We start from the raw sequence: 22,129 nt of genomic DNA, 5'->3' as shown, positions 1-22,129 counted from the left end.
TTAAATAGCTGATTTTTGTTCAATTAGCCCAATTCTTATTTTATACTCTTGAAGGAAAACTTGCTAAATTCCAGACATACAGATGAATTGTAAACAGGTCTAGCTTAAAAGCACCATCATCCTTTCATTTTCCAGCTGACAATATAACAGCATATATAGATTACTCCCTTAAGTAAAAAAATACTCTATTTAAAGGAAAAAAAAATTCTATTCAACAATAAGAAGACTGAAGACTGCAATGAACAACTATTTTCTGGACTCAGAATGGGCATTTGTTAGTGCCATTTAATATCCCCTAATCTTTCCATTGGAAGAGCAGCTAAGTGTTTCACTATTCATACTATTCATGTTTTCTGTGGCATCTGTGATTTTATAAATGGATATATTTCCCCCTTAAATGATCTTTGCTACCCCAAAGAATCTTATTCTGTTTAGATTTTTTTTCTTATGAAAATCAATCCTCACCTGCTATTCCTCCCCAGTTTGTGGGGTTTTTTTCCCAGTTATGCTGTATATCCTTTAAAATACAGGACCAAGCCTGTCTCCAACACTGAAGATACACAAAAACCAGGAAAGACTGCAGCGGCATGCTGATTGTGCTCTTTGCTCTATTCCACTCATAATAATTCCGGGACTGCATCTGCTTTTTTGACAGCTATTAGATTTGGAGTTGCTATTTTCACACTCTTCTTATAACCACAAGACATTGTATTCTGACTGGCAACAGTCAGCTCATAGCCCATTACAACATATAAGAAACCAGGACTGTACCCTCATGTGCATCACTTCAGGCATCTTCAGGCTGAATTTTATCCACACAATTTATTTTTTGTTTCTCTAGCCTACTTTTCACATACCAGCCTGATGCATGTCTGTAATCATAGTTTTCTTTTAATTAAAAATAATGAGATTTTTTTCCCTAAGCACAACATTCTAAACTGAAAATGCAAAGTGATATGGAAAACAACTCAATTGCTAAAAGTCACCATGAAATAAAAGCACAGCAACAGTAATGTTACACGTTGTGCTTCAGGGTGAAGAATCGATTTTGATGAAAGCAGCTTATCATAGAATAATATATATTTCCAAGTAATTTCTGAAGTTAATTATCAGGATCATGCATTAAATAAACACTGTAACAGACTCTGAGATTAGAATGTAAGTTGGCACACAAAATGAATGGTAAACTCAGAAGGCTCTTTTTAAAATATACAACTTTTTTGGACATTTCTGTTGAGATTTATTGTAGAAAGTATAGGAAATGGAATATCAACCTCTATTATACAAAGGAAAGATAGGTTACTTAAATAAAATATATTTTTTTAAATAAAAGGTTTAAAGATGCTAATTGTACAATTCCCAAATTATGTGTTTTCTGACTCTTCAGAAACAAAAAGATTGTGGGAGATGAGTGTTATCCAAACTCATCATTACTTTTTCTTTTTTCCACATACACAGAACTATTATAATTGCTGTGCTTTGAACCAAACTGTTACAGCATATTTCATTTAGGTCTCAAAATAAAATGTTTTCAATCCTTCCAGAGAGTAAAGACTTTCATGAAGGGAAAAGTCACAAATTTCTTAAATTGGCATATTGTTTATGCTTATCAGAAGTAGTGTTCCAATTTACTTAATGGAAACAGGATTTTCAACTGCATGGATACACCATATCATACACCATCCTGTCTTCTCTGGCAGGCAAAACAAGAAGCTTCGACTCATTTCTTGAAAAGCAAAACAAAACTGAAAGCCAACATTACCCACACACTCCAGGGAGGATTGTTTTACTAAAATTAAGGATCATAAAATAAAAACACAGCAAAACCAAAAAAAAACCAAACCAGAATAAACCAACCCCCCCAAAAAACCTAAACAAAACAAACAAAGTACAAAAAAAAGCAAAAAAAAGAGCACTAGTCTAAATCTATCTGCTTCTGAAATTCTTGCCATCCTCCTCAACTCCTTTCCCATTTAAAAAAACAGAACAAACAAACCACCAAGCTCCTAAACAAGATCTTTTACTTGTTTATGAAGAAACAGCTGAAAATACCTGGTCATGACTCTCTGCATAAGCAATGTACTTTTCTTCACACCGTCTGTTTGTCAATGTATGCACAATATTGCCCATATTCCAGTCTTCATCTTTCAGCTCCTTAATTATCTACAGAAATAAAATAAAGATAAAAGAAAGATCACTAAAAAATTGTTTTAACTAAAAACATGTAACATTATCGCGGCACAGAAATTTCCAGTGGATTGTGAACTGTATTCTCAAAACTTCAAGTTTTGAAGTGATGAGCTTTCTCTGATCATCCAAAGAGTTGTTTTTTTCTTTTCAATTTTCCCACCTGAATATAATATGTAGCATACTTTGTTTCTCCTCTACCTCCCTGGGAAGCTCAGACAACAGGTTTTGCTATTTATTATGTGAATCCTCTGATACTGTGGATAATGTGATTGATAGGACCTGCAAGAGAGCACTGCACCAAAAGCAAGGAAGAAATATGTGGGCACAGACCTACCTGGTTCACAATATCAGGAAATGCAATCCTGGCATATGGGAGCTTCCAAATAAAGCTTGGGCAGTGTGGTGCTACATCCTGATTTTTAACAACTTAAATTGAATCCCATTAATAGGAATTTTCTGCCTCATATCACATTATTTCCTTCCTCTGCTAAATCTAGCTCAATCTCAGTGCTACTTTGCTCTTTTTTTTCTACACCACTTTGTAGACCTCTGTTGATCATTATGACTTAAATGTATATACATAAATATATAGACATAAAACCAGAAGTGATAAAAAGGCAATAGCATCAAGATGGCCAATATCACACTGTAAAAGTTAACATTATAATTGTTATTGGCCATATAATCCTAAACAGTCTTTTTTGACCCCCACATTGTTTTGTTTTTTTGGTTTTTTTTTAAAGTCCATAAATTCTGACTCTGAACACATCCAAATCCCTATGTAGCATCATATTATATCTATCTTGAATCTGAACTAGTACAACCACTGCTGTGAAAAAGAGTTTATCTTTCTTACTTTTACAGATTCCTCATAATTAGTTCATGGAACCTCTTGGAGATTCTTCAGTTTTCAAACTGACTTTGGCAAGTTGCCTAGAAAATTTCCTGTTAACTGGTATGTACTTTAAAACTGGAGAGAGAGTAAGCAGTCTAGGAGAGTTTGATAACAGTTGATAAACTGTTTATCTGAACTTCTCCCTTCCAACCATCTCAGCTTTATTTTTCCCTTCATGAAATGTGGTAACAAACTCTGGCGTCACCTGTTTCTCTAACTCCACATCTCTATTCTGGTCACTTATTTGCAGCTGCTTTGGCAAGAAGCTTCCTGCCCACATCACGCCAAGTTTTTGCACAATGCCAACCATAACTGATTTGCACTCAGCATCCCATCAGTGTCCCATGCTGTCCCATGTCAAGTGCATGTTTAAGCTGGAAAAACTGACATTTTCTCCAGTTAAAGAATTTGCTGCAGCACAGTTATGTTTCCTATCCAAGTATTGTGAATTAAATGAAGCAGACTGTATCAGAGATTGCTAAATTAGATTGTAAATTTTTTGCACTTCTAAAATTCTACAGTCTGGTTTTTTTCCCCATGTAACATGAACTTGGAACTTGCATTCTGTTTACCTAGGAAATTGCTCATCTTGCCTGCCCTAAAGTGTGTTATGGAACAAAACAAAAAACAAACTAACAAAACTCCAAGAAACCCACAAAATATCACAATTAGGTATTTGTTGTTAAAAAAAAAATAAATTAGCCCTTACTGCATTCCAGGACCTAAATGTCTAAATTACACATTTCAAATCTTAATGATGGTGTCTCTGCTGGAAAAGCTGTCAAGTTTATCTTCTGAAAAAGAGGCTTGAAATCTGTTTTTCAATTGACCCTCTACCTCCTAGTTACAAAACTGAAAGATGCTCAAGGTAAGCTTATGTTTTTATTACTATTCTTAGCTACACACTATATTTATTGAAGCATTAATGGTCATATAAAACATTTATTGTTTTCATATCATCAGCACATCCCAAAGGATTTGGGTGAAATATTCTATCTTACTGAAAAACGTTGCCTAAAACATCACTAGAAGCCTTTTCAGATCATCTAGTGTTTTATGCCTTTTCTTGTGATTCTCTATATCAAGGAAAAGGTAATATAAATCCTTACTGTAGTCAGAATTTATTATATCTACAGATTTATATTATTCAGTTTTGTAACCCTCCTGTACCAATTGCAGTTGTTTGTGTAGCTCACTTAGGTTTACTTTGCTTAACTTTCAGGTCTATTTATATTCAATGCCAATTTTTATGCCCAGTGTCAAGAGGGTTTATTGCATGTTTTTGGAGTGATTTTTTATTGTTGTTTATATATATATATTTATATGCATATGGTTAATTTTTTATCTACCTGTTCACATTCAATATAGATTACACATTCTACAGCTGTGGCAAGGCACAGGTCATTTCAAAGAAATAGAGCTTATGTGTATTGTATTAAAAAAACAATTATCAGCTGGAATGTGAATCCCAGCTCCTGAACTTCCTCACCTGAAACCTACATAACATCTGACAGCTCTCATTTGAGCCTCTAATACCTGTGCTCAAGCCTGTCAGAATTTATTTCAAGAGCACATGAACATAAGATAAAGCAAAACTTGTCAGTAGGATTCAGAAGTGTTTATGTGTGCGCACTGACAGAGAAGCATCCCACCCTGAAGAGCAGAATGTATTTTTTAAGTTCTCACCTGTATCCACTTATCTGGAATGGCCATGGCAAGTCGATAATCAAAACCCCCTCCTCCCTCTGCCACAGGCCGACAGAGAGCTGGCATTCCAGAAACATCCTGGAAGAGACAACACCCCACAACATTATTTCCACAGCACTGCAAATATCACTGCATATTTCCCACCATATAGTAGTACTGATATACAAACACTCTATAAACAGCTTCACAGATTGACCTGGTTTAAGGGAGAAAAGAACAGACTTAAATCAGCTATTACTACACCCAGATGTGCTGTTTGAATGCAAAAGTTATGGAGAAAAGCATTATGACTTTTCCCATCAAATACTCTACCTCAGAAGACTTTAATAGAGTAGATATTTTAATGGGAAGACACCTCAGTAGATGCAGAGTTTGAACTAATTAGCTCTCTTGAGCTCCAAGTAATCAATAGAAAGTACAAAGTAGTGAACAAAAGTCAAATTAAACCTCCATTTTGTTTATTGATATTTTGCATAAGGAATAGCATAAAAAAAGGTTAAATATAAAGCACAGTAAGGAAGAAAAATACATTCTCTATTCTTTTCCCAAAACCAAATCTATTGATCTGGCTAGTCCTGGAAAGTGACATGCTCTCACTGCATAATTTTCCAATTTCATATTGATGGATGTTGACTATTCTTAAATATATAATTCCACATTTTCAAAATATTTATTTCACCATGTTGTTAGGCAATTTTATCATGCAGCATTCTTTTCTAAAGTTATCTGGACAGAAAACGCAAGTCTCTAACAATTGCAAAATATCCATCAGTACTGAATTTTATTAACTTTTGTTGGAGAATGGCTTCTCACTAACAGCAGTTATGGATTAACAAACACCTCTTGCATCTACACCAGAGAATTTATGGAATTAATACTGACTAGAACCAGGGCTTAATTAAGAAGCTCATTCTGATTTGCTGGATTCAATCCAGTTTTCAATCCAATTGCTGCACTGGAATAGTGAAAAAAGATATTTATGCTTCAAGTCATACACATATACACATACAGGCATAGAAAGACACTGACATAAGGGAGGAGATCAACCAGATCACCAGCAAGCTCGTGGATGGCATCCAGAGGGACTGGCTGAAGGAATCAACCAGCAGAAATGTCACACAGAATGTCACCAAGCTAATCCTGACCCTGGGATGGGCCACCTCCAGCATCCATAGGGGCTGGGCCAGCCAGGCTGGGGAGCAGCTCTGCTGGGAAGAAAGACCCTGAGGCTTTGGGCCAGCAGCAAGCTGAGCTTAAGCCAGCAGCCTGGCCTGGCAGCAGGGATGGCCAGCACATCCCAGGCTGGGTGAGCGGCACAGCCAGGAGATCAGAGGGAATTATCCCCCCTCAGTCAGCAGCCCTTGGATCACACAGAAAACTGTGTCTACATTCCACATGCTGTAAAAAGCAAATAGTGAAGCAGAAATTCTTTACAAACTTTTAGATGTGATAAGAATTTCAAAAACTCTCCTAAATCAGTTAGCAAGGACAGACACAGACTTTTGGTCTCTAGGTTATACAGGTCATGATGATAAGAAACTAAAATCTTTTTCTGTAATGCCATGATGCCAGTCTGGAGGACGTCCAAATATGAGATTTAAGCAAGTCCCATCTACTTAAATCAAAATAATGAAAGCCGGATTTTTGGGAAGTAAAATTCCAAATTTAACAGCATTTATATCTATGTCTACAAATTTTAACTGGACACACACAAAAAAATCATGAATAGTTTGTTTAGTAGATCAAATGTACTTCTACCAGGAAACTTCCAAACCTGGTACAGTTCTCAGACTACAACGCATCACTGATCTTCCACAGAGCGGGCAATGAAGTGACAAAATGTGATCCAAGGGGGGTGAAAAAAGACTTCAGGGCCTTGAGACAGTTGGTAAGGGAAGCTGAGGCAGAAGCCCTTTTCTCCGCTATAACTCTAGTTGAAGGCAGTAACATTGAAAGACATGGATGAACTGAGTTTATTTATGTATTGCTCCATAGCTGGTGTCACTGCCAAAATGTTGGGAGTTTTGGCAGTGGAATGGCCAGGTATGCTGGCTTCAGACAGGAATCATTTCTCACTGAATATCTGTATTGGACCCAGTTTAAGTGGGGCCATGGGAGCCTCATGAGGTTTAGCAAGACACAAGTCTCGGTTTGGGGAAACCCCCTGTTATCAATCCAGACTGGGTGTGAACATATCCAGAGGAGCCACTGAGAAAGACTTGGTGGATGAGAGGCTGGACATGACTTGTCAGTGTGCTCTTGTATCCCAGAAATCCAAATCTGGGCTGTGCCCAAAGTGGGCAGCAGAAGAGAGAGGGGATTCTGCTGCTTGCTGCTGAGACCCCACCTGCAGGGCTGAACCAGCTCTGGGGTTCCAGCACAGGAAGGACAGGGACCTGCTGGAGCCAGGCCAGAGGCGGGCCATGAAGATGATCAGGGACAGAGCACCTCTGCTATGAGGAAAGGCTGAGATTTGGGATTGTTCAGCCTGAGAAAAAAGCCTTTGTGATGACCTAATTGTGGCCTTCCAGTACCTGAAAGGAGCCCACAAGAATGATGGAGAAGACTTTTTGCTAGGCTATGTACTGATGGGACAAGGAGGAATGGCTTCAAATAGGAAGGGAGTAGGTTTAGATTAAATACTAGGTAGAAAGTCTTTACTGTGAGGGTGGTGAGGCCCTGGCACAGATGGCCCAGAGAAGCTGTGGATGTCCCATCCCTGCTCACGGCCAGGTTTGATGGGGCTCTGAGCAACCTGGGCTAGTGGAAGATGTGCCTGTTCATGGCAGGGAGCTGGAACCTGATGATCTTTATGTTCCCTTCCCACCCAGGCCATTCTATTATGCTATGATTAAATAGAGAATTTCAAAGCATTTGTTCAGACCAGGTTTGAAAAGAGCTGCATATAAAAATAGAAACCACAGCACTGGTTTTTTGCCTGTTTGTGTCTATAATACTTCAGGCATGACATAATTTTACTTAACATTTTTTTCTTCCTATTATAAAGAGCTTTAATTGACACTTTATTTAGAAGATCAAAATGAAAAACAACAGCAACACCTAAAAAATTAGCAATTACTAAGACAGTGAATATACAGAATATTAAAAAGCTGTAAAATCATCAATTAATTACATTAATTAGGGAATATATTATAATTAGCTATGGCCACAGAAAAACATTTTTCTCACATGGCACTGATTCTATAGGCAAGCAGACATTCTTCACTGCCTTTTGTAATTTTCAATTATGTCAATAGTTTCTCCTTCTGAAATTCTCCTTTAACCATGAAGCACATTGATCAATTCTATGATTCATGTAGCGACTTCCCGAGGCAGAAAATTATGTATTGAAAAAGAAGCAGCTCTCAACTTAAGCATGAGAAACTGAAGACACATCTTATTAAAAAAAAAAAAAAGAATTCTTAGGCCAGGTAATACAAGACAACTAAACTCAAATTCTTTGGTAGGAATGCTTATAATCTAGGACTACCTAGAAAATTAACTGATTTAATTTCATATAAGCCTACAGTTCAATGAAACCACCTCCAGTTTGCTACTGATTGCTCCCCAGATGCTGTTTTGGTAGCTTGTCATTAAGCTCTTAGCAGTGGCTGTCTATGATAGAAGACTTCACCATAAATAAGAAATGAAGTAAAGCAGTATTTTGCTTCTTAAAGATAAAGAACTCTTTAGCAACACAAACCCTTTTATTAGAAATCCATGTAGTCCCTCATGGTATCAGACAGACCCCACTTTTACTATTAAACAAAATGAATTATTTAAACACGATAACAAAAGAAAATCCTTCATGCTTAAATTATTTTTCTTCTGAATAAAAACAAAATATCAGTGAAAATTAGAATTTTGAATGCTCTGCTGTTTCATACTCTTAGAAGCTCCATGTGCCAGAAACATTTTTCAGTCAAAAAAATTGATCTCAATCAACTCAAGTAATATAGTGTATTTACTCCTTTAGAAACCTGAAGAAACTTAATAATAAATTTAAATTACCCTATATATTTTACATCTATAAGTTTATTGCATTTAATTTGAAAGGTAATTGTCAGATATACCAATATAATTCAAAATATGCAAAACATCATTAGGGCAGTTAATCTTTAGTACAACAGAACAACTGACAAATGGCTATCATGAACAAGCAATAAACTAATAAAAACAATTCTTATTACAAGTTCAAGGTGATGAAGAAAAAAAATAAAAAGAAACTGCCACATTAATTAATAATCTATTAATGCTGAGAAAATTCCCAGAGTGCATATTCAGGTTGTTTTTTCCCACCAGGCAAAGTCTGTCCACTAATTAATATTTTTCAGCTCATGTCACTGCTTGAGTACCCAAAGCGTGACTTGATAATTAACAGGAAATTCATATCCTAAAGCAAACTAATCAATATTAAAGTCACTGAGGATGGCAAAATGATCTTACCTCTGCTATGGTTATGCATTCTGGGTGCAAGGTATTAATCATATGATTGGCCAGCATCAGGTAACACAAAGCATCTTCATCCACATGTAGGCCAAAATACTCATTGTAATCTCCACTGAACCCTGTGCCTAATAAGAAGTTTTAAAAGCCACAGTTAAGTTTTATCTAGAAAACATAGGTATTTCACTCAATACTTCATTTTATAGGCACAGGACATATTAATGATTTTCCATCTATCCTCATAGCAACAAAGCAAGACAATTAGCAAATCTGGATTTTTTTGATCATTCACAGAATATCCTGAGCTGGAAGACACCCATTAAGATCAGACTCCAATGCCTTGCCTTGCACAGGACCATTCCCCAGAATCACACCCTGCATCATCCAGGTGTTTTAGGAATTTTCTGAACCTGTTTGTGCCAGCTGTTTTGTGCTCCCATCCAGCCATCCACTGTGGCACTCCAGCCACAGAACTCATCCCATCAATTTGGCTTATGCCAATCACGTCAAAATCCTGGGACTGGGCTAAAGCTTTGAGATCCTCTTTTTTGTTCCTCACGTGTGTGTTGGTACAGAAGCACTTCCAGTGTGGTTTGTTACAGCTGACACATTGTGGAGCAGATTGAGGGATCTTCCTTATGCTTCCGTCCTGAAGTTTGGGTTGTGCCATCCCATTGCTCATCACTAGCAAGCCTGGTTTTGGCCCTTTCCCCTTCCCATCTAGTTCCAAGCTCTACCAATTAGCTCCTGTACTAAACCCCATTCCTCCCCGCTGAGAAACAGTAAACTTTAGAGCACTATTTCCACAGCAACAGAGCTGCACAGGAGCGCTGAGATCAGAGCTGACAAATGGCTCACCAATGCCGTGGTGGTGATACAACATAGACGTGACGCCGTCAAACCGGAATCCATCAAAGCGATAGTCTTCAATCCACATCCTCAAATTAGACAGAAGGAATCTCAGGACTTCCCAGCTGAAATAAATTTATTAAGCTTTACAAACCTTGGGATAAACTAGAGTTCCTTGTACCATGTCCTCCACTTGCATATGTGGTACTTCTACCGTATATTTTATTATTTTAATGACTTCTCTGTTTTTCATTAACCTTTCCCTAAAAGATTTGTCTTTAAGTCTTTGCCTTTTTACTGCACAAAATCTTAAGACTGGAGATAGGAGGTTAGTAAAAACTCTCAACTATCTACATAGACATCTAACAAGGTATTTTCTGAACACATATACTATATTTTACTACCCATACTTGCTGGTGTAATTTTCCTTTCCCTCTCTGAAGATGGTTACTCTCTGTGGGAAAAGATGTTATAGAAAAGGAAATAAAATTTTAATAGGCAAGAACTTTTCCCCAAGATTTTATGGACTTATAGCAATTTTAAGGCATAATTGCTGTTGAAAAGCTGCCCTTCCCAATTAATGACAAATCACATGTCACCAGCAGAACACGTAATCACCTACTGTGTTGCAAATTTACACATTTGAAAAGTAAACCAAGGAAAAGTTGAGGAGGTATATTTTGAAGTTCAGAACATCAGGCGTGATATAACACACACATGCACAAAGCATGGAGATGAAATCAAAATATAAAAGAGGTTCCAAGATGAGCAAGCATGTGGAAACATTCACAAATAGATTTTGATATTAAGGAATAAAATAGTTTCATGAGCAGTTTTACTAGTATTCATCACCTCCTCTCCCTTGGCATTGGTCTCTGTAGCTTTAAAAGACACCCACATGTTCTTTCTCCTCTTTCTCTGTTCACCCTCCATGGCACAGCCCTCTCTGACACCCTCATGTGCATCTCCTGCAAGCCGCAGCTCTAAAGACCCATCTCAATCAGCCAACACAAGATGTAGTGAAACTGGTTTTGCCCACATCTTCAACACTTGCCAAGGCTACAATTTGTCACTAAGCAGTTTCCCAAGACAGCATAGCTAGAACCCCACTGCCTACCAAGTTTCTGTTCAGAGAAAAGCCCAGGAGCAGGCAGGGTCTCTCCAGCCATGCCCTCTGGGTGAGACAGAATGGGTAATGCTGCACAAACCACACCACAATTTACCTATGCACGTGGTAGGCATAGGGTAGTGAAGGGGACCCTTCCTACATTTCATTTAACAGACATCAGAAACAGTAATTTCAGGAAGAAATTATGACACAAGGAATAAACTCCATTTTGACAAACAAATGTCACTACTTTCCTTCTGCCAAAAAACTTCTTCATATGAAGGATGCTTCAAGTCCTGAGTAAGTGGTATTAGAAGAAAAGATGAGAGGCTATGGACACACTATAAAGTCAAATCCTGACCTCACTAAGTAGACAATTCTTATTAACCTCCATAGAATTTCAATATTTATCTTTCTGCATACATGCACTGCACAGAGATACACACTTGTGCATGTAAAGTCAGAATTATTACCAAATCAAAACCCCCAAATTTAGGAAATGTGAAACAGTTCACTGTGAATTCCCTCAGTACAACACCTTTCCTGGGCATGCATTACATGACAAGATTTTTTTTTGTTGCTGTTCCATTACTACACTCCTCTGCTTCAATTCATCCAATTCACAAGTTAACAAGTCACTAGGAAGATCTCAGGAGCTTGTCTGAAGAACCTTTCATATATTTATTAGTTCTCAGGTGAGATGGCTTACAGCGAATGAACAAGACTGAGATTGCTCTGATATTGAAAGGGATAGAAAAGTATCAAAAGTCCTACAAACCGGCAATCTGGTCACAAAAAAGCAATTTTGTGCAAACATTTGCTGTATCTTTTTCTGACTCAGCATGAAATTCACAGAAAGCCATTTCCTGCAAGCTAAATACTGTGAGAAAAGAGCACAGCATTTTAATAAATAAAAATAGTATCTCACACAGAATTAGGATAATGCACACACAAAGACTACATTTATGACAAGCACTATCCAGACTTAAAAGTTATTTCTTCTCATTACAAACTTCTTGACTTTATAACCCTAAAGTCCTTAAGATGGTGAAGAGAATTTGTACATCTGTAAAACATACACAAAAGTCTCAAAATGGATAACAAATGTAATTTTTTTCCACCATTGTTGGCACTGAAGATTGATCTTTGGGAAAATATGGAGAACCAGCAAGAACATAAATTGTAATGACTTTTAGATGAAAAAGCGACAAAAATAAGAACAAACAAGATGAATTTGTTGCACCGAAGTATTAGTCAGAAAATTTATGAGATCAAAAACCTGAGTAGGAGCAGCAGATGTTTTCCAAGCATCTGATTGCACATGGGAGAGAAGATCATAAATAAATAAATAAATAATCATTTTATCTCTTATTTTAGTCTAAAATTGGAAAAAATCAGCTTTAGGATAATTTTTAAGAAGTATATCAAGTATAGCAACCATATTGACTTTTAGAGAGATAACTACACAGCTCCAAAACATGAACCAGAATAACAGATTTTTTGAGACATGCAAATCACAGAAACCATACAGAGGTTCATTTTTCCAAGTCAATTTGTTCATGGGAACAGCAGTATTAGGCATAGAAGTTGACAGAACAAATAACTTTGCAGAGAGCCAGCAGATGCCAAAATTGAAGAGGCATAATTGAGATACAACCACTACAGAAGCAGTAATCCAGGAACATTTCCAAAACAGTTCATTCCTGTATTTTACAGACAGATATGGAAACGGGATAGCATTCATTAGGAATGCAATTTCTTCTGGAAAAAAGCCACATCTTAAGTTCTATCCTAAAAATCTCACACTTATGCATATATCAAAATTGAGGGAGTTCTTTCATTGCATGCATCATCAAAGACAGGAAGGTTATGCTGTATCATCATTAAGGATCAGAATGATTTACAGTGTGAGAAATCTAAGTAATTCAGAATTCACTCAGACATTCAAAACAAAGAAGGTCTTTGCAGAGAAGTATCGCTGGATTTTTTTCCTTCACTCTTGGAGCCCCTAGCTCATTTATTAAAACCGGATTTTTTTGTTTGAAAAAGTGAAATGAGCACATCTACCTAGATGACCTAGTTTCATGAGGTGATGAGAAATTTAACAACTTTCCCATACTAGGTCAGCAGAAAACCTGTGAAATTGCTTATAAGACACACTAGTTTTTTACTTTTTTTCCTCTATACTAACAAAAAAAGCAAAATAATGATTCACCATAAGCATTTTAAATTCCAGTCCACCATGAACATGAAATATTTAGATGCAAGCAATGCAATTAAACCAGTTAATTTTGTCACTATGGACAAAAAATAATATTGGCTGTGTGTAATACAGTTTGAAGATGTAATTCTTGAACCATATTAATGTTGACCTTCAGGAATTGCATTTATTACTATGTATTGGAGAACTGCTGACCTTATAAGAATACAGACTTCTATGATGATATACCTGTTTCAGTTCTTAGTGCTTAATTAACTTAAGACATAGTAGCACTGAATTGCTAAATCTTTATTTCTAAAATTACCCCCAAACATTTCAACAGCTGACTGGCTGAAATTCAATCAAAAGATTGCTGAACAAAGAAATGGGCATTCAGTTTAATAAATACATTGCTAACTGTAATGCTAACTTCCAGGAAATCTGGTACAAGCTATTTAACGGCCTAAACATCTAGATCTGATACAGAGGTGTTCTTTTTCTCACCACTCCTTATGAGCATGGAGCAGTTCCCCTGTTACTTAAATGCACTTTGGTTGACTAAAGTTATATAAAATGGTAACCAGCCTTATCCTATTTGGAAAATAACAACAGCAACAATAAATCCCTTTTTATTTCAACCTCCTTAATCAATCACAATAATTCCCCTCTGTCATCTGCATAAAATCATTGCCAAGATGCCAAGTCCTCTTTAGCCGTAAGGGGTTGAGAAGCTGAAGCAGTGTGGCAGTGTTTAAACCAAGGGACAGTCCTGACTCCCAGCACTACACTGTCCTCAACACCCACACTCCAGTTACTCTGAACAGCGTTCCACAGCAACATACTGAGCTCTGTCAGTCAACAGAATGTAATAAAGTCTTAAACAGACCCAAAGAACTTTGGTCTGGCAATCCAAACTGCACTGTGTCTCCAAAAATGCAGACAACAAACAAAAGAGCTGTCCTCTTGGGGTGTATGATAACCTGGGAGCAGAAGGGGTCAGTGGTAACATATAATTTCCCTTACATCAGTCCCCAGAAGAGACAGAAACAGTGAATTAACTGCTAAATCCAGGAAGAGGGTTTTATTCATAACAACAGAAATTGAGGATCTATTGATGCTAGCATAATTACAAAGCTGATAAAATTACATAATTACAGACTGTATCAGATAAGTTACTGTGTGATTTAAAATTTTCTCTAATAGTTAAAAAAATTGATACTTATATCAATAGTTGTGGCAGAAGACGTCTTTGCTTAAGCCTTAACATCCTATTCCCTGCATTAAAATTAAAAAGCTCAAAAGTATTTGAGAATTTTAAGGCCAGCCTTCAGGAAAAAATGTCTTTAATTATTTAAGTAGTACTACAAAAATGTCATGAGAAATCAAAGTGAAAGGACTATTTTTAAATTTCGAAGCATTTGTTTAGTAAAGATCTGAAGTCCTTTCACAAACTAAATCATATTGATTTCTTTTAGGCAAAAGTTAATAGTGGTAAATTAACTGGATGCAGGGCTGCAATTACTTTGTGCCTTTTTGTGGGCAAAATGCCAATTCTTCATAAACCACAGACAAACATACATATTATATGCATAACATATAAAATCATAGAATGGTTTAGGTTGGACAAGACCTCTGAGATCATTGAGCACAACTATTAACAACACAGTGTTTACTACTAAACCATGTCCCTGTGTGTGCCATATCCACACAATTTTAATGCTGCCAGGGATGGTTTTTCCACTGCTCCTCTGGGCAGCTTGTCACACAGGCCCACCCTTCCACTGATGACATTTTTCCTGATATATAATCTTGAGGCCATGTTCTCTTGTCCTGCCACTTGCTGCCTGGGCGAAGAGACCCATCCCACCACACTACACCCTCCTGCCAGGAACTTGTAGAGACAAGTAAGGTCTCTCCTGAACCTTCTTTTCTCCAAACTAGTCTGAGTTCCCTCAGCTATTTCTCATAGGAGAAGTAGTTTGGCTTTACATATACATATATATATATATATATATATATATCTGCATAATAACAATACTAATGTATATTATACATCATCCACATCATGTTTTATATATTTACACTTTTCTATTTAAAAATTCTAATAGGCAGAACACTGGTTATTATGCAGCTTTTTTGGTCTGGTTTGTTTTGAGAGCGAACAAGAGCAGCAGCTTTGAAGAGGCAGAGGGTTTTCCATTTTAGTTAAAATTGGAATTCTAGAGTGCCACACCAGACAACAGCCCTTCTGCAACCATTAATCCTAATCCTCAAAGTCCACTGCTATGTAGGGAGGAAGCATTTTTTCTCAATATGCTGTAAACAATATAATAGCACTATGCATTTATTAGACTTATATTCAGTAATTACTTTGGCAAAATGAATTCTTAGAAATAGGCACAGTTTATTCATATAGAACAAGTAGTTCTGAAGTGTTCATGAAAGTATTTTAACTTTTTTCCCCCTCAAAATTCTACTTCCTCTGTTGGTACAAAGCAGTACCATACAGCAAGGTGAAACAAAAATTTCCCAATTTTTGATTGCTTAGACATTTCATCAATGCTTTGTAAAGACATCTCATTTTAATTGTGCAGTTAATTCTGCACCACCTCTCCCTCATATTTTGCCAATGAATTAAACATGTTTATGAATATATTCACATGACCTTCCTGAAATGCCATTTGCACAAAAAATTTTTCTCCTCAAATGAACTATGGACTATATAAGGGTTTAAAATAACCTGCAAGTAAGCAACGCTGTCCTAGGCTTACATTTTTATGGCTAGTCCTATCCACACTTGGTAAGAGTAAACCAGTATCAAATAAGGCATTCAGTCATTTGCCTTATAAAATGGAAGCAATAATTCAAATACTACTCAGCAAAGGTTAGGTCCTGCAAAATGTGAATATAAGAACAGCCTTGGAGGCAAAGCAGGTAGGTACTTATTGTAATGAAATTTAATACTCTCGATTCTTTTTGCTCAGTGGGCTTCCTCAGGTAAATAGAAAAGAAAAAAAACCAAGTAAGTACTGCAGACAATTACCTCAGTTTTAAGAGAGCCTGCAGGGCATACACATTTCAAAATCGAGAAAGTATCAAAAAAATTAAAAACCCTTAAGTGCTGATAAAGCCTACATGGATTTCAGCTCTGATTTTGATAAATTAGTATTTGTCCCACTTACATTCTACCCAAGTAAATTATACACTAATAACATAAAAATCTTTGAGATTATTTAAAGTTATGTTCTCCCAAAATAAGTCTCTTAGACAATATTAAGTTTGTTTGGCGATATAATCAACTCTGCACATTAACAAACAAAACTTGCTGTTCTACAAAATACAACTAAAACACAACTAAAATGCATTGTCAGAATTTGCATACAATTTAATGCAATTCATTATTTCCATACTTAAACAGTAGTTTACTGTTCAACACTGAGTTTGCTTTCAAAATAAGTCTAAATCTAGTGCACAAATAGCTACAAAGTATTGCAGATCAGGTGACTTCATTTTAAACAAATCACTATCCTGAACTTTACCCACAAAATGGCACGGGTTGAGAAGGGGACTGGTAAAGAATCAAGTGAATTTCAACTGCTTTGTTGTGAGGTGCTTTTTCTCTCCTGAAATAGTATGCTACTATATATGTATAAGAATAGACAATAATTATCCTCAACTTTCTTTATTCTCTATTTAGGAAAACACAATTATACTCAAAATCAATTCATTCCATTAGCAGTGACAAAAATATTAACTCCCTGGCCAATTGTTAACATTTTTAAGCTCTACTTTCTCAAAACCATCTTATTAAAAGCCTGAAACAGTACTTTCTAGAAACCTAATTTCACTTTTTACTTTAAAATACTGGTTCCCTAATTTATGCTTACACAAGTGACTTCCAAGGGACACTGAGAAGGTGTCTGGTTCACACACAAAATCTTTAAAGCATTTGTATTATGCCTGTACCTTCAAAATGCAAATTCAAACTGGTTTAATTTGAATTCAGTAGCATTTTTTTTCTAATGCTAATGAATAGCAACAGGTATTTAAGCAGCTAAGAAGCAGAATTCTTCACAAAAGAACACTTTGAAAAATCCCAAATAAAAGCACTAGAGAAGCAAAGAAAGACCAGACCTCTGCCCTTGAGAAAATTCCAGGATTAGTACCAACAGATCATAAAATACCTGTTTTTCCTGAAAGTTAGAGAGCACTGATGATTGAAAAGTATTTTCTGTGTACAGATAATGGCAAATCATAGTTGCTGCAGTGGTGTGAGGCTCAAGTTCATCTGTACTATGATATCTTGTACAATAGCTTCACAATCTACCATTCAAGTATCCACATACTACTACAATTTTTTTAAAATAATTACCTTGCAATTCCCAAATCAAAACTTTAATCCTCAAGCAACAAAGCATGTCAGTTGCTTTTTATGTTAACATAGTAAAATCAACCTCATAAGGAATGTAAGTTAGTCTCACATAGAGAAGACTGAAAAATGGGCAAACTTTTGCATTTTACCAACCTAGGACATCACCTCAGAAGATATTATCTGAATATCCTTTTACTTTAGACCCTCAGAGTCCAGTACACTGAACCGCCGAAGACTTAGCTGCCTGTCTGTATTTTATTGTCTGAAAGTCTACCCTTCCTTCATCCCAACTAGGCAGTTGGTACCAATGCCAAATCTACAGAAGGATAGGAAAATTTTAAGACGAGTGAAAGTGTTCATTATCAGTCATCATCCAGTACAGACAACACAGGAAGCTGCTGAGATACTGACTCCATGTCTTGAATGGCAATCTACTGATTTCTCACCCTGGGGAAGCAGGGGCTAAGGAAAGTTCACTCTTTATACTAACATTAGCTAATATAAGGCTTAGATTACTTCCTCTCATGCTTCCAGATTTTATCCTCAACATCAGCAATTCCTCTGGATACAGTTCAAAATGTTCCTTGCAATTGCTCTGGATACAGTTCAAAATGTTTAAGATGAGTGAAAGTGTTCATTATCAGTCATCATCCAGTACAGACAACACAGGAAGCTGCTGAGATACTGACTCCATGTCTTGAATGGCAATCTACTGATTTCTCACCCTGGGGAAGCAGGGGCTAAGGAAAGTTCACTCTTTATACTAACATTAGCTAATATAAGGCTTAGATTACTTCCTCTCATGCTTCCAGATTTTATCCTCAACATCAGCAATTGCTCTGGATACAGTTCAAAATGTTCCTTGCAATTGCTCTGGATACAGTTCAAAATGTTCCTTTCAGCACTGTGGGATGAGACTGCTCGGTTATGTGACAGACCTTGACATGGAGGACAGTAAAGTTTGTACAATTAATTGTTACCTTCACAGAAAAACATTTCCAGTGGAAAGCTTGAAGAGCCTGTCTTAGATCATTCCCAACACAAGACTCAGGGAATCTGCAAGGGGAAGCAGCCACCTGGCAAAGCTGACCCAGGAATGCAGCAGACATTCTTTGAGTAAGTACAGAATGAAAAGCTGTTGCATTTCCACAAACCAGCACTGAAGTTCTGAAGTACAGAGTTCATACAAAATAGAAATCCATTCTTAAGCACGGCACAGTATTTCTCTCGTTGCTGCACTTTTTCAAGTTACATTCTTCAAAAATGTAATTAAAGAAAAATATTAGCTCATACTGGGCTGTGCCAACAGAGTTGTGAACTTGCAAATACACTTTCTGTATGTTTCATAAATACTTTTTTATCCAAGAGATCTGAAAAACAGGTTTGCATTCAAAGACACCAAGTTTTTAATCTCAATTTCTTACTACTGTCATTTTGACTATATAATTTGTACTTCATGAAGATAAATATGACAACAATAAACACATCTATGATAGATTGTGACTGTAGCTTTGTTAGTAAAATACATGGCAAAAATATTATTTGAATCATCTCTGGAATAAATACCTACAATGTATTTCTTGTATTGATTCAGAGTTATACTTTGTTTTATCTATTAGTCTATTTTTCAAGCATTATGCACCTATTTTAAAACTTCTTGTGACCTGAACACATTTTACCACACCTACTGTCATTCTTGAACCACCAAATTTGTAAGCTCCACAAAAGACAGGTGGGAAAGACACTGTGCTAAAATGTATTCAGTTGTATTCCCACTAATTCAGTGAAATTAAATTGTTACAATGGAAACCCCAGATAGTATCTTGAAAATATTAAGAGAATAATTAGTGTCCTTAAATAGAAATTACAAAAAAAAAAACAACAAAAAACCAAAAAAATCCAAAAAAAACCCAAAAAACACCAACATATTCAACTGCCTAAAGTTTTCTTAGAAAGTTGTTTGCAAACAACACATTCGTCCACGTTTGAAAAAGCTTTGAGTTATTTACATTTTTAAGTCAACAATGGAATGAAAACTCACACAGCAAGGCAATAGAACCCTTTGATAATTTTAAACCAACTTCTGTTCTTCTGCAATAATGGATTAGTGCATGAGATCTTGTACAAAATCACAGTACACAGAATGATCTGTCTCCAAAGGGACCTTAGGGATTATCTAGTCACAATGCCCCTTCACCCCTAGTAAAGCTAAGAAGATTTTTAGAAAGTTAGGAGAGTAGGTACTAGAAAGAGAAAGAATTGAGAATTAACTGTAACTACAAAGTGTGAAAGTAGAAACAGTTATAATAACATAGTAAGTAAGGATATTAAATAATAGTTCCAGTTTTAATTAAAATAGACTTTAAGATTATAGAAAAATATGTTCAGTGAGATAGTAGAAGGTTTTAAGTTTAATTATGGTGTATTGTTAATAGAAAAAAAATGTGTGTATGTACCTTAGTAGTTTTGTTTTGTTTATGAGAAAAAAATAATGACACTAACACACCCCCTTGCCACTCGCAGAGACATAGTCAGCTTGGAGTCCTGTGCAACCTGAACTTAAACATTTCTAGGGATGGGGCATCCGCAGCCTCTCTGGACAGCCTCTTTGGTGTCTCATCACTCTCCCCATGAAAAGTTTTGTTCTTATGTCCTTCCTTATGATCTAAATTTACCCTTCCAGATTAAAACCATTGCTCCATGTCCTGCTACCTGTGTCCTGTCCTGCATCCCTTCCCTCAAGCCAGCCAGCCACACCCCACAGTTTGGCGCCATGCAAAAAGTTCAATCCCAGTATGTTCTTTAGGGACACTACTTGTTACTTGATTTCCATTTGGAAATATTGATCTACCAGTATATTTCATGCATTGGAAATATGTATTTATTTTTACCACTAAGGTCTTTTACTGAAATGCCATGAATTTAACTGAAATGAAAACAACTATTTACCTACTACAAATATCCTCTATTTCAGATCATATTTCAGTGCAACTATTACTGATCCTGGCTTATGTGGTAGCAGAATGATGACAACCTTTAATTAAAATATATCTTAAGTGGAACTTCATAATATTATAGAAAACAAGTTTTGTTGTCTAGACCAGGACAGAATACAAAGGAAACTAAATCTAAGATGCTCTGAAATAGTTTAAAGCAAGTTTGTCCTTACATATATTGACAGTCTAGCACTGCTGGCAAATGAGTTGCTTAAGCCACGGACTCTAATAAAATGTTTCTGATTTTCAGAGTTTGGGTGAGGATAGTTCTGTGCTAAGAGCAACTTTTGGTGGAACCTACAAAACATTTCCTCTTTCCAGTACACAGATAATGAGTTTATAAGAATGTTATTTTGAACTACTTTCTGTAAGTCACTACCTTTTTTAGCCAATTTATTAGCTGGATAAAGAACGTCCAGCTGAAAGCTGTTTCCCATTTCTGGACAGACTTTCAGTTTCCTCCCCAATTAACCCAATGACAAAATAATTACCTTGAAATTTCTTATAACAAAGTCAAAGTAGATTTTCATCTTTTCCAATGCCCTTATCCAAGAAGGTGCTGGCAAAGGAAGCCTGGAAACATTCATAATGTAAATTTTAATGTTTTGTAGTCGACTTTTTTTCCTCTCCAAAAAGTATTCACATTGTTAATCACCTATGGGGCTTAAACATCCACCCTAGGATGGTTATAAGCCCCTAACTAATTTGTAGGAAGAAAAATACAGAATTTAGATTTCAGGGTAGTGAATAGTCTAAAAATCACGGGTAATAAACACCAAACACTCAAATCAGAAAATGGGGAGAAATATAAATGGAAATCTTTTGGGATATTTTTTTCTCCAGTGTCTGACTGACTAATTACTCCAATTCATCAACTGTTTGAACATAGAAACTATGAAATCTTAAAGGCAAGAGTTTAAATTTAACAAGAAAAAGTAAATTTCACTGGGTCATTATTCCTAAAACCAGCTGTACACATAGTATTTTAAAAGATTATGCAATTTGGCTCCTTAAACACCAACTTTTAGAACTTGTTTCTGAATGTCCAAGCTTAGTCCATTTAAAACAAAATAAAATAAATCTGTTATATTTAAATTACTTAACTCATAATAAGAAATCATTCCGGCTTGTAGCTGTGGCTATATTGACAGTCACAAAATGTCATTTAGACAAACCTGACACTTGAAGCTAGTGAAGTACATATATTTACTCTGTGAAAAAATGATCTTTATTATTGTTATTTATTACTCTTAATTATTTACCAGCCTAATTTGGTGTCATAATAAGTGAAACAATAACTTAAATTTTTTTCCACTTTTTTTTTTTTTTGCCTTTGAGCACGAAAGGAAGGGAGGGAAGACAAAGG

The 22,129-nt window shown here is 36.1% G+C and overlaps 1 protein-coding gene across 6 annotated transcripts in view; it reads right to left on the bottom strand.

Annotated features, from left to right (window-relative positions):
* Nucleotides 1-22,129, bottom strand: part of GBE1 (1,4-alpha-glucan branching enzyme 1) — a 137,585-nt gene that overhangs the window by 43,593 nt on the left and 71,863 nt on the right. For all 6 annotated transcript variants that reach the window (XM_039713236.1, XM_039713235.1, XM_039713238.1 and 3 more), the window contains 4 exons: nt 10,097-10,212; nt 9,239-9,366; nt 4,772-4,870; nt 2,053-2,163 (listed from right to left, as the gene is read on the bottom strand). In XM_039713236.1, coding sequence (XP_039569170.1) covers nt 2,053-2,163; nt 4,772-4,870; nt 9,239-9,366; nt 10,097-10,212 — 454 coding nt within the window. The remainder of the gene's footprint in view (nt 1-2,052; nt 2,164-4,771; nt 4,871-9,238; nt 9,367-10,096; nt 10,213-22,129) is intronic.

The sequence above is a fragment of the Passer montanus genome, unplaced genomic scaffold (genome assembly GCF_014805655.1).
Source record: "Passer montanus isolate IOZ18808 unplaced genomic scaffold, ASM1480565v1 scaffold28, whole genome shotgun sequence".
Lineage (NCBI taxonomy): Eukaryota > Metazoa > Chordata > Aves > Passeriformes > Passeridae > Passer > Passer montanus.
Note: the sequence above shows the minus strand (reverse complement) of the source record. Positions and strands in the feature narration are given on the sequence as shown.